Source organism: Sceloporus occidentalis, unplaced genomic scaffold, assembly GCF_023333645.1.
Source record: "Sceloporus occidentalis isolate IW3139 unplaced genomic scaffold, rSceOcc1.0.p SCAF_6, whole genome shotgun sequence".
Lineage (NCBI taxonomy): Eukaryota > Metazoa > Chordata > Lepidosauria > Squamata > Phrynosomatidae > Sceloporus > Sceloporus occidentalis.
Genome location: NW_028316986.1, coordinates 66,437,420 through 66,451,608, shown reverse-complemented (window position 1 = coordinate 66,451,608; position 14,189 = coordinate 66,437,420). Strand labels below are relative to the sequence as shown.

Below are 14,189 nucleotides of genomic sequence, written 5' to 3'. Positions count from 1 at the left end.
CAGCAAATTTGGGAAGTGTGGTGGGAGAGGATGGAGGAGGGAGGGCATGAAGTCTTATTATATGAATGGAACTCCATCTGCACAGCACTGGATTTATAGGAGGCACAAGTGGAATATATGGAGTGTGGGATGCAGCCCTAATAATGCTCCTGGCAGCAATCACAGCCCTTTGTGTGTGTTTATGTCTTCACATTGCCCATCAATTTATGGCAACCCCATGAATTCCATAGGGATTTCTCAGGCAAAGAATACTCAGAGAGGGTTTTACTGGCTCCTTTCTCTGAAATACAGCTTACAGCACCTGGTATTTAGTATAGGCCAGTTCTGCACTAACATGAAATATTATTTCCATTGTTTTAATCCTATTGGGTTTTACATTTCAGATTGCTGAATGTTATATGAAAGTGAACATATATGTCCTTCTTTGCATCTTGTATCCTTCTCTTCACCTTATGTTTCCTTTCTAAACTTCACTGATATTATTACCTGTTGTTCACATGGAAGCCATTCAACTGTTATTGCTGCTCATTACAATTTATTTCCACTTCTCTTCTTCATCATCTTTTTGGAAATGGAACGAGAAGAACCTTACAACATTATTTTTAAAATGCAACTATATTTTCCAATTTACTTTTTGAAAATTATTACTACCAACTGCCCTTAAATAGCTTTTGCTTTTTGTAGGTTTTTTTTAAAAATAATGCTGTCCATCTCCATCTTCCAGGAGTTCTTTCACTGTTTATAATTCTCAGTTCTCTGTGAGACCTGCATTGGTGTACAGGATTAAAGTGGCGATTCATTGTCCACAGAGAATATAGGCATCAAAGTACTGTGCAATGGGACTGTCCTTTCTACTGATCTGTCAGCATGTGCTTCTGAGCTGTAAATATATCCTAAATGGGCAATAAAATATTTATAAGCATTTTAGAGGGAATTAGATTTAACACACATTTTCATATTATATAAAGAGGTATGTAAATTCCAATACCAGGTTAACTAAGGTTAGAAGATGAATTAAGTGGTTTCATTTTTGTACACTTAATTATTCTGTTTAAGAATATCTTCAAGAAGGACAGGGTAATAAAAATTCAAATTAGGTGTAATTTTTCTGTGTTAACAGAAAGTCTGCTGTAATTTGCAGCAGTATCTTGTAAATCTCTCACAGCACTCTCACAGCACTCTCCAACTTCAGGGTAGCCTTTTAAGCATATTTCAAAGCAGTGTGAAGTCTAGCCTATAGGCAAGATTGCTTATCTACAAAGCCACCTGCCTAGTGTAATTTAGATGACTGGTTTGTGAAAAGATGTGCAAATGGCAGAACATGTTTAAAAGGATTGTCCTTAATGCTATTTACCAAAAAAGACAATTTGGAACTTCAGCTATCCCTCAGAGAGCCCAAAACCATAAAAATGAATGTATTTGCATTAAATTCTCCTCTTCTCCTTCCTAAGCCCATACAGAGTTGCCAGCTCCATCCACTTTTCACTGCTCTTTTTCCTGACTTCACAAGAAACCCAAGGCTCAAGCTTACTTACAGTAACAGACACAACCTTATTTACATGATGGAGGAATTGGCACAAACTCCTCTTTTCCACCATGTCTTATGACCATACAAATGTCTTATGACGGATCTCCATGTATGTGCATATGCCCAATGACTCAATTTGTAAGACTGCCACCCCTTATGTGAGAAGGGAAATTATACATATCAGCACATCATGGATGCAAATCTCTGAGTATAAACTGATTCTAGAGACATGATAGATGCTGATGTGTTCCTTACCTTTACTGCATTGAAGCAGAATAAATATAGAACAACCACAACTATAAAACTTCGGGAAATACTGTAGAATGAAGATATCATCCCAGCAGCAGCTGAAACACAGAAATCAACATTACTTTCCCTCTGGATATAGTTACTGTGGAACAAATCAAAAATGTTAAATATTTCTGTCAACTTATTCCAAGTTAGTCTCAAGCTGTTTTGCTTGGATGAGTTAAATTAGATAATAAAAGGAGATAAATTGTTGGATCTTGATAGCCCAGAATGTTAATCTGAAAAAACAATATCCTAACATAGATTAGTTTAAACCACAAGACTAATGTTGCTTTTTTTCAGTCATTTTAAAGGTCAACATATAAAGAGAAAGACAAACAATGAGCTTCTTAGCTCCTATCACACTCCCATTTCGTTTCATATTGCATGGAACACCTCCACAGATAGAGGAGACTTCCCACTGCAGAGAGTCGGCCCTTAGTTATGGAGGACAACAACAGTGATGGAAAGGAGCAAAACTAAAACACCAATCCTTCCTCATCACAAACAAATCCTAAATGCTTCTGCAATGCCTGAAGTGCACATAGGATAAGCCCATCAATAGCTATCAATCACGATGGATAGTTACCATTTCCTATATCAGAGGCAGTTGTCCACCAGCAAAACCTTCTGCTCGAGACACAAGCAGAAAAGTTATATTGCATTGCCTTCTGATCTGTGGCTTCCAGGGAGAACTAAGGTACATCTACACTGCAGAAAAAAATGCAGTTTGGCTTTAAGTGCTGTAGCTACATCTTGTGGAATCCTGGGGTTTGTAGTTTTACAAATTCTTTAACCATCTCTGCCAAAGAGTGCAGGTGCCTCAGAACACTAACAATCTCAGGATTCTGTAAAATGGAACAATAGCAGTTAAAGTGGTATCTAACTGCATTATTTCTGCAGTACAGATGCATCCCTAATCAGCACTGTGGAAAACAAGGTGCCTTTGGTCTCATCTAAATTGGCTCTTCTTCTGTTCTTATTATATGTAATATAATAAATTGCTTACCTGAACCACCAAATAACAACATATCTATCTGTTCCAGGAGATAGATGCAAAAAGTGTTGATTTGTGGGAAAAGGCCAAGAAGAGAAATTGCAGGAAAGCAATATAAAAATCCTGGAATTAAGCACACATACAAACAGAAAATAAGATTACTGGTTACATATGAAGGTCTCATATGAAAAAATGGTATTTAAAAAAATGAAGAAAGCATTCAATGAGAAAGAAGTAGACAAAAGGGAAGAACTGGCAGAGAGCTTGACACATAAAGAAATGTTAAAATAATACAACATTGAAGATTATTTTCTGAAATATTAATAATTCCCTGACATATGATTTAACTCAGGGCTGGAAAACTACAAAGGATCTGAAAGCCAAATTTCTTCTTATAGGATCTGCACAGTCTGCTAAAAACCACACACACACAGAATTCAGGGTGATGGTTTCAGTGACTGAACCAATATATATGTAATGTGGTCTTCCTACTGCTTTCAGCTTTGCCAAGCACTACCATCTTTTTCAATAAGTCATGTCATCACATACATCAAAAGTACAATAGCCTCACACCTTGGGTAAATGACAGGTCCTAATGCACAGCTTCTGGAAGAGATGAAGAAATTGAGCCAGCAGATGAAGAACATGGAAAAGGAATTTCAGAATGAATTCAAAGATATCAGACAATCACTGGGTTGCATGGCTTCAGAGATAACTCAAATTAATCAGAAACTGTCTACTCTGGAAGGCAAAATCCAGAGATTGGAAGAAGTTACAGATAAATTGACACAAGACAGAGAATGTGATGCTTTGGTAATTCCGGATTAATGCCTAAGAGAAAAATGACTGAAAATCAGAGAACTATCTGATCAACAGAATGAAAATATTCAAGAAAAGCTGTTGGGTGCCTTAGGCGCGTTACAGACGGGCCTAAGAGGCGCTGTCCTTGCGCCGCGATTACGTGCAAGGGGCGGCGCTTTCGGACGCGCCTTGCCCTTCGCGCGTAACCGATACATCAAGATAGCGGCGCCCTATACAGACGTCCCAACCCAGAAGAGACGTCGCGAGTGCGCGCTTTGGCACTTGCGAAGTCTCTTCCGGGTTGCCGGAAGGAGCGCGATTTTCACGCTCCTTTTTTGCAGTGCGGAGGAGTCACGCGGTTTGGCTGCTGCAGCTCCTCCACGCTGCAACCGGCAGCGGTCTGAGACCGCCCCTTTTGGGCGGTCTGTAACGGGCCCATGTTGAGATGTTGGTAGATACCAGACAAGATTTCAACTAAGACATAGATACGATGTTTCATGAAAATTCTTGGGTGGCAAGACAGAGAAAATTGCCAAAAGATCTGATCATCTATTTTGTGAAAAAACAAATGAAGAACCGGATTCTACAAAAACATTGTGTGAAGAATATGAAAGTGGATAATAATATCTTAACTATTTCAAGGACATTCCTCCAAGAATTTTGAGAATGAGTAGAGATTATGTTTTTTTAATAGACATGTTGAAACAACAAGGGATACAAATTATATGGAAGAAACTGGAAGGAGGAATAAACAAGGAAGATACAGAATAGATATGGTTGCAAAAGCTAAAGATTTCTTTAAGAGATTTGGCAACGAATTTGCAGGGAGGAGCAGTGATGATGAAGAAACAATAAACCATCAGTGATAAGGGATTAACTGCTTGAAATGACAGATCATCGAATGGACAAAACAAAGGAGCTTCAAGACCACTTGGACACAATGATAGAGATAAAGTTTCTGATTCTAGTAAGGCTTAGCAATGGAGATTAAATTCCCTATGTGAAATATGAAAGGAATTAATGATGTTAAGAAGAGAAAACAATTTTTCCCTAGTTAAAAAAATAAGAGATTTAATTTGCTATGTTTGCAAGAGACCCATATAAAGAAAAAGGACATTTTTAATAGCCCAAAATTAGGGCATCATTTTGCCTAACCAACAGACATAAGGAAGAAAGGAGTTGTTATCTATGGAGTGAAACAGATGGGCCATTTGAAGCCGCTTCTAGCTGCTTTGGAGGCATACTGATTAAATGACATATGCTTCCAAAGCAGGCAAAAGCTGCGCTGAAGCCACACTTAGGACCGGAGCAAAAAGGAGCCAGGATAATCCGACTCCTGGTGGTGCCAGTTGGTGCTTACATGCACAGCTCCCCTTGAGAGCAGGCCATGCAGACAGTGGGATTCTGACCCAATTCCATCTGGAGCAGACTTGGGCTGCTCTTTCATGCCCTTCTGCTCCATCCCCACACTAGCCAGACTCTAAAGCCTCATCAAGTTTTTCAAGATGTAAATGGTTAGTTTGTGGGAACTAAAATATAATTGCAAGGACTTAACACTCTAGTTGTTGGGATTTATGCTCCCACAAAAACAAAATCAGATTTTTTTTTTCAAAAATCATCTAATCAGATATTGGACAAAATCAGTCTTGAGAATTTGGAACAAATATAAAATGAGATTTTATTATAAACTGTTCTTATAGATTTGACTACACAAAGATTTTTTTAAAAGACAAACTAATTTGAAAGATAAATGGTTAACATAAAAAGGCATACTTTACGTACATATTTACAAATATATACACATACAGAATGGACAATGGAAGATAAAATCAAGAGAAGAATCAGAAGATGAAGGCTGGGTGTTTCACTGGTTTTCTTATACACAACTAATCAATATATTCATGATATGAAGTCCAAGGCTTTCATGGCTGGCATCCATAGATTTTTGTGGGTTTTTCGAGCTATGTGGCCATGTTTTAGAAGAGTTTCTTCCTGACGTTTCGCCAGCATCTGTGGCTGGCATCTTCAGAGAATGCTTGCCTGGAAAGGAGTTGGGTATATATATACTGTGTGAATCTGGGAAGACAGGAGTGATTTGCATGTGTATTGCTCTGTTGCTAATGGCAGGCCTCAGGGTGGGAGGGTATGCAAAGGAGGATTAGTGTCTGCTTGATTAGTGTTCATTGTCTGCTGGGAAACCCTTGACCTTGGGAGATTTCTCATTTGCACTGGTGAGTTTTCTTCTTGCTATTTTTCAGGACTGGTAACCAAACCTTGTTTACTTTAAGGGTTTCCTCTTTTCTGTTGAAATTGTCCAGATGTTTGTGGATTTCAATGGCTTCCCTGTGCATCCTGACATGGTAGTGGTTGGCATGGTCCAGAACTTCATTGTTTTCAAACAGTATTTTGTGCCCAGGATGGTTTGTGGCATGTTCTGCTACTGCTGATTTTTCTGCCTGGCCCAGTCTGCAGTGTCTCTCATGTACCTCGATTCTTGTTTGCACACTGCATTTGGTGGTCCCTATGTAGACTTGTCTGCAGCTGCATGGTATGCGGTAAACTCCTGCATCTGTGAGAGGGTCTCTCTGGTCCTTGGCTGAGACTTTCTTCGTTGGTTTGTAAACCATTTGAAATTTGTGCTTCCTCACCACTTTGCCTATTCTGTCTGTGACTCCTTTGATGTATGGTAAAAATACCTTCCCTTTGGGTGGCTGCTTGTCTTCCCTCATCTAGGTTTTTCTGGGCCTGGAAGCCCTTCTGATGTCTGAGCTGGAATAACCATTAGCCTGTAGGTGCTTCAGTTCATCTTCCAAGATGTGGGGTTCGCAGATGCGTTTTGCCTGGTCTACCATTGTTTTGATTGTGCTTCTTTTTTGTTTTGGGTGATGGTTGGAGTTCTTGTGCAGATATCTGTCTGTATGTGTAGGTTTTCTGTATATTGTGTGACCCAAACGTTGGTTTGGTTTGCGGATGACTAGGACATCCAAGAATGGCAGTGTTCCTTCCTTTTCTTTTTCCATAGTGAATTCGATGTTGGAGTGGATGTTGTTCAGATGGTTCAGGAACACAACCAGATCTTTTCCTCCATGGCTCCAAATGGTGAAAGTGTCATCCACGTATCAGGACCAAGTTGTGGGCTTTTTAGGTGCTGTTTCCAGGGTTTGCTTTTCAAAGTGTTCCATGTAAAAGTTTGCTATCACAGGACTTAGAGGGCTTCCCATTGCTAGCCCATCTCTCTGTTCATAGAATCCATTGTCCCACTGGAAATAGCTTGTGGTGAGGTAATGTTCAAACAGGGCTGTGATGTCTTCTAGAAAAATCTGTTGGATGAATATTATGGTGTCCATTATGGGGACTTTGGTGAACAGGGAGACCACATCAAAGCTATATTCATGATAGATTAAAAATTATATGGTTTTAAAACTACAGAATAAGAAGTTGGAACCCAGTTGTGTTCTAATAATGATAAGTTGTTTGTGAAAATGTATAAAATGTTATTTAAAACAGAGATGGAAGAGGAACAAGTGAAAGACTGTATGATTAATTGATCTCAAAACACTGGGTTTCAATTGTACTTGAGAAATGGGAAAGACTGTGGTCCAAAAGCCTGAATTTTACTGAGTTAAAATTTGAAGGATACATTGTACAAGATGATGTACAGATGATATTTAAAACCAGAAAGACTATCAAAGATATGTAAAAATTCACCAAACCAATGGCAGAAGTGTGGTGGGTTTTTTTTTTCCATGTGTGAAAGCACAGAATGATTGGACTCAGCTTCATTTGATGATTGAAGATATACTGAAAACTCCAGAATTGAAGAAATCAGAATTATATATGCTGGTCATGCTAGTTCAACTGTAGCAGAGTGGTGCAGTATTTGATCACAGATGCAAGAATTATATATAGTCATAGGTGGAAGGACTAGTTGATACCAATGCAAGAAGATTGTTTGTAAGTGAATATGCAGAGATGGTTTTATTGGCAAGAGTTGTTCTTGGGGGCAGGGGTGCCTCTGACTTCCTCAAAGGCTGAGAGAGTGTAATTTGCCCAAGGTCACCCAGTAGGTTTACATGGCTGAGCAAGGATTGAAACACTGTGCACCAGAGTCATAGTCCAATCCTCAAATGACTATTCCACTCTGGCTGTCTTGCCAAGGTATAAAAATCTTTATTCCAACATTGTCATCATCCCCTTTCAAATTCTTCTGTGGTCATTGTTTTTGTTTCTTAAGTTTTGATTTTACACTTGCTTCAGTACTTGATCCAACTCTCTTCTAATAATATGATGTACAGAATTGTAAATATCAGAGGTCCTGTTTTTTCAAGTGTCACCAAAGTGAAAAAATATGGATTAAAATTATGAGTCTTCAAGGATCTTTATGACTGTTGTATGGGATTACCTTAAACCATTATGAAACCATAAAAAACCTCTATGGACACAGAAGTAACCCATTACATGGTGGCTCTTTGTAATGTGGATTAAACAAAACCTCTGAGCATCCCTAAATAGATTAATCTATAAAACTGAGTTATAGTTTTTCACTGTCAAGTTTTAGCTCCTGGATATGAGGCTGCATCTAAATTTTATGTTGTTCATTATGACAGTGAAGTGCATAATATAGAGCAATATCACCAGACACTGGGAAAACTACATTTTTCAATTAGTTTTTCTGGAGCCTTATGGTACAGTGTACTCCAATGCAACCAACTAGGAAGACAGCTCCCTTATTTCCTTCTTCCTACAGCTTGCTCTGCCTGAACATTAATAAAAGTGACTGAAGAGAAGGGATAGGACTGGGATGCATGTAACAGTGTTCATAGGGAACAGGCTTGGGGGGAACCTTATTTCTGAGCCAATCAAACATGAGCTGAAATGAGGGAAGCAGCTCATCTGTATTTTCAGGTTAAAATGTGTAGCAGATTAAATTGAACATACTCTGTTAACAACAGTATAAGAATTGCTGCTAAGTCATTAAAGCTGAAACTGTCATTAGAAATCTCAACAAAAATCTGATCTAAAATCCATTAGAAAAATTAGGAAAGGACGCATATTTATATTTATCTTTCCCCCCCCTAGTTTTAAAAAAGCAGTGAGACTGTTCAGGGCCACTGAGCAGGAATTTTTGCCACAAATTACAATCAGATTGTTTATACTGCCTTGGGGAGGGCATTTTGCAATTTTTGATGATTCTCTCTAGGGGGAAAATGTGTTGGATATGCAGGTAGAATAAAGCTACAAGCCCTAAACTTGTAACAATTGATCTATGTGTTTCAGTGTTCTGCTATACAGTGCTTGTCTATCATACTGCTTAACTAGGTTCTTTTCTTATACAGTACGAATTCTGGTTTGGCCCCAGGAATGGCAAGCAAAATGATGGGCCACAACTTAGGAAAGATCTATCTAGAAAGCCCCACTGGTCCATGTCACTGAAGGAGCTTCACAAAAAATGGAAACATTTAACATTCACCTCTGGACACAGCACTCACATAGGAGTTTCTACTGTAATTTCTGAACATTTCCCACAGAAAACAAAAGCTAGAATTCCAACATAAAAATAGACTGTAAACTGAGAGACCTTGCAGCATATTAATAAAGAAATACAATGCATACAACGGAAGAGTATTTGTTACAGAAACAGAAATTGATACCAGTATGATTCACCGAGGCTTCTTCAGGCATAGCTTTCAGTGTAGGTTGAAAGCTGCATATGACGCAGGCACACTGTATGTTTAATTTTTTTTTTTTACTTTTTACTTTTTACTTAGGCTATTTTAATTGTTTTTTAAAATGTTGTTTTAATGTGTGTTTATATTGTGAGATGGCTTGGGTCCCTTTTGGGGAGAAAGGTGGGATAAATAAATAAATAAATGTGGGGATCAGTTTAGGACACGGCTGATAAATGGTAAGGGTCTAATTTCATAGGTCTCTCTGTCTCTACCTGGACTGCTTCACTTAGCTGGCTGTGTGACATACTATTGAAAAGTTGAGAGGAAGAGAGAGGTAACATAGTAGGCCCTTGGTATTTACTGGTGTTTGGTTCTAAGACTCCTTGTGGATACTAAAATCCATGGATGCTCATGTTCCATTATATATGGTGGCATAGTAAAATGGTATCCCTTATATAAAATAGTAAATCAAGGCTTGGTTTTTTTTTTTTTTTTTGGAATGTATATATTTGTGGAATATTTTCAAACCGTGGATAGCAGGGGTTGGACTGGATGGCCCTTGTGGTCTCTTCCAACTCTATGATTCTATGAATTCATGGATAAAGAATCTGTAGATATGGAGGGCCAACTGTAACTACCAGTTCAGAGAAGTACCCCCAAATTTGTATGCTACCTAAAAGCTATGAAGGAGAATTAAAAATGGCTTTGTGTTCTCATAAATCCACATATATTTATTAGATTATCCAGCTCTAAGCAGTAAGTGACATGCAGTCTGAATCAACAGGTTACTAAGCAACCAACGAAGTAACTAAAATACATCTGCTGAAGTCAAAGGCCCATTCTTCAGCAATAAGGGAATCATTTGCCTAATTACACACTCATTAAGACAGGAAATTAAATCCAATGTTTAAAAAATGAATACAGTGAATTATGCCACAAAACCAAGGAGGTGATCCTTATTAAGGAAGGGGCTAAATGACAAAATAAATAAATAAATAAATGCTTCTTTGGCAGACAAGCCACTTCATTGTGAATGGAAAAAGAAGAAGAGAACTATGAGTGACATGTTGAAACTATATGAAATACATACCATCCCTGCTAATTAGAAAGAGCCCAGATTTCTCCCTGTTGGATTTTACCTATTACAGTAAAAACGTCTACAGAAGCAAAAGAGATGAGTTTATAAAGTTAAAGGTTTCAGCACCCTTTAACAGTTGTATTTGTTGCGCTGTTGTATGTCTTGAAGTCATTTCCAATTTATGGTGACCCAGAGGCGAATCTATCATTGGGTTTTCTTGACAAGATTTGTTCAAAGGGGTGGTGGTGTTTGTTGTCCTCAGAGGTTGAGTGTGTTGCTTGCCCAAGGTCACTTTCCATGCCTGAGCAGGGATTTGAACCCTGGTCTCTAAAATCATAGCTCGATGCTCAAACCTGTATGCCAGACTAGGTTCTCAATGGTTGTGTGGAAGAAGGCACTTCAACAGCTGTAACTTGTCAAGCACACTACACCAGCTGAAGTCCTTCTACCCAAATACTGAATATGCAGGAGCTTTGTCTTCTTAAAAATCTGGCCATTTGTCATGACACCTCCAGAGGAAGGCCAAGAATCCCCAGATCAGGAGGTGCCCTTGCCAATGACTTAAGAGAAGCCTAGGTGCTTAGAGGAGTTTGCTGAGTTGAGGATCTAACCTCTCTCCCAAAACGGTAACCTTGAGCCTCAGGAGTGATAGACCTGAAGAGGTATGGTTGCTGCAAAGAATTCCTCATAGGCAATGAGCTCTTTTTGTGGAAAGGTTTGCTTCATGAGGACTTTGATTACAAACTTCTAATGAATGACAGCTGACCCTTGGTTTAATCCTTGGATTTTGCAAGATCCTGTTTAGGAGCTTCTGCTCCAGGCCAGAGGAACTGCTAGAATAGTATTTTTGTACCCAGCTGGATAATGAGAAAATTGAAATAGTGAAAGAATTCCCATCCCTTGGATCAAACATCAGATTGGAGACTGCAGTCAAGAAATTAGGGGAAAAAACTAGGACTGAGAAGAGCAGCTATGAAAGAAATGGGCAAGATCTAAAGTGTAACAAGATAACTCTGAACACAAAGTAAGAATCGTCTAAAGCATTGTATTCCCCATCATCTCCATCATCATGTTCATATGTGAGAGATGGACAGTGAAGAAAGCAGATAGAATGAAAATACAGTCATCCCTCCATATTTGCGGCTTTGATATTTGCGGATTTGATTATTCACGGATTTCATTAATATGTTCTCTCTAGGACTGTCTAGGTCCTCCAGTGCAACTCTGTGGTCAACTTTAACTAAAATTTGCACTGAAAGACCATTTGTAGCTACTGCAGTGCCATTCTATGGTCAGTGTATGTTGGACATTGAACACAGAGTTGCACTGGAGGACCCAGAGATACCTAAAGAGGTGTCCTCTCGGTAAAAACATAGTGTTTTTGTTATTTGCAGTTTTTCCATATTCACGGGGGTCTTGTTCCCCTAACTCTAGCGAATATGGAGGGACAACTGTACTCATTTGAGATGTAGTGCTGAAGAAGAGTGCTGAGAATACCATGGATGGCCAAGAAGATAAACAAATGGGTTCTTGAACAGATCAAGCTTGAACTCTTCCTGGAAGCCAGGATTAATAAACTGAGTCTATAGTACTTTGGCCACATCATGAGAAGGCATGAATCCCTGGAAAAGACAATTATGCTAGGAAAGGTGGAAGGCAATAGAAAGAGAAGACCACATGTGAGATGTTCAGACTCAATCATAGAAGCAATGTGCTTGAGCCTACAGGACCTGAGCAGAGGAGTGAGGACAGGGGATCTTGGAGATGTCTCATCCACATGGTCGCCATAAGTCAAGGTCAACTCAAGGGCACTTAACAACAACAACCCAACTTTAGCCCCAAAATATTTTACTCCTGCCTCCCTAGCCATTCCTTGGATGGAATGCCTCTAAGTACCTTTAGACTGATTTTTGCTTCTGCTTCATCTTTGCCTGCTCCTGATCCCTGAAACGTTTGCTAGCCTTGACCACTACTTGTCTGATTCCTCACTGGACAAGGATCTGGGCACCTATTTGTCTTGGCCTTAGATACAAAAGGCTTATATTCACTAGTTGCATTAGCTAAATTTATAAACATACAGAGAATAGCACTTGTTGGGGTGGAGGAGGGACTAGCATTGCCCCTCTAATTTCCAATTACTGTTTTAAAATATATTTTTTAAAAAAGGAAACATACAGCATTCAGAGCCCCAATACCACATGTCTTCAGAACTGACTGGGGCTGCTGCTGCTGTCACACTTTCACCATGAGTCCCCTGTCTCCCTGCCTTATGCCTTACCAAGCATGCATTTCACTATTTTTTAATTGTATTTTTTATTTATTTTCTTTTAAGTCACTCAGTTTCAGAGCTCTGATACAGTGATGTAAGTAAAAAAAGGAATAACATACAAAAAAGAAAAGAAAAGAAAAAGGGGGGAAATAAACATAATTGGGTTGCTTGGGAATGGAGTGGGGGGGCAGAGAGGAAAGAGGAGACATTGACCCCACATGATTGATGACAACACATTTACCCCAGAAGCAACATTCACACCTTGGGATGTTTGCTACTGAGAGCTCACGGTCAGGTTTACCCCATCAATGAAAAGAGATCATTGGGGATCTCTTCTAATCTTCTAATCATTAGAGAATACAGAAGATGTGGGCCAGAGGATTCAAGTGTGCAATAAGTATTGCCAAATCTGCTTTTTTCCTAGTGTAACCATGGTTTAAGACATGTGTAGTAATTTCCTGTGTCATACAGATAAAACTCTGGTTCTGAGACAGTGTTTCTACTCAGAGTAAGGTCCACTGAGTTCCACAGGAATTACTCCCAAGTTGAGTGCGTGTAGGATTGCAAACTAAGAACAAAATTGCTCTTATCAGTCCTTGGAATTTCTGCAAGTGATTGAGCCAAAGCCCAAGTAAAGGTAAAAGGTAAAGGTAGTCCCTTGACATAAATGTCTAGTCGTAACTGACTATAGGGGGTGATGCTCATCTCTCTTTCTAGGCCAAAGAGCCAGGATTGTCCGAGGGCTACTCCAGTGGTCCTGTGGCCAGCATGACTACACCAAATGCTGTTACCTTCCCATCAAAGTGGTACCTATTTATTTACTTGCATTTGCATGTTTTTGAACTGCTAGGTTCGAACACTCAAGTATAGTCGTCTCTCCTTTTTCACGGGCGATCTGTTCCAGACTCCCTTGCGAAAATGGAGTTTCGCCTATATTCAAGTCCCATTGGCTTGAATTTAGGTGTGGGCATACGGGCACGTGCCCCATTCATTTCCCCTCCATTTGTCCCCTGCACATAAGCGAGGGACATGAGTCCAAAGACCATGGGAATGGAAGGAGGACTGTACACATTATTTATTTTACTCAATTTTTCTGTTTTAATACACAACACTCAAAATGGCTACTCAAACCCCTTCAACATTAACAAATAAAATCAAAATTAGAGTTCATAAAACATAGAACAACTTAAAGCATCAAACAGCCAGTACATGTTTATTTATGCTTATATCCCAAAATTTCCTCCACGGAATTAAAATCAATAAAAACCTAAGCCAATTAAAATAGTAAAATGAGTTAAAAGGCATCCTCAAAGCCAGCATTCATAACATACTAAAGATATTCTTACAAAGACACTCCTATTCTTCATGCATATATCTTACACTTTCCTACCATACCTCTAAGGCAAGAATTATACAGTGGACAATATCTATAATGATTCCCTCAGATTCATGTGGAAAGTTTTATGTTACAACAGATGCATAGAACAAATGCAAAAACTGATTTTTTAAAAAAAAATCTTTTAAAGAGCAATTCAGAGCAGAGAAATGATGGGAAGCAT

The 14,189-nt window shown here is 39.0% G+C and overlaps 1 protein-coding gene across 1 annotated transcript in view; it reads right to left on the bottom strand.

Annotated features, from left to right (window-relative positions):
* The window catches only part of PCNX2 (pecanex 2), a 143,776-nt gene that overhangs the window by 93,270 nt on the left and 36,317 nt on the right, over window positions 1–14,189 (bottom strand). Inside the window, exons 14-15 of the mRNA XM_089529911.1 lie at window positions 2,826–2,936; window positions 1,784–1,875 (exon numbers count right to left, since the gene is read on the bottom strand). Of these exons, the coding sequence (XP_089386037.1) occupies window positions 1,784–1,875; window positions 2,826–2,936 (203 nt within the window). The remainder of the gene's footprint in view (window positions 1–1,783; window positions 1,876–2,825; window positions 2,937–14,189) is intronic.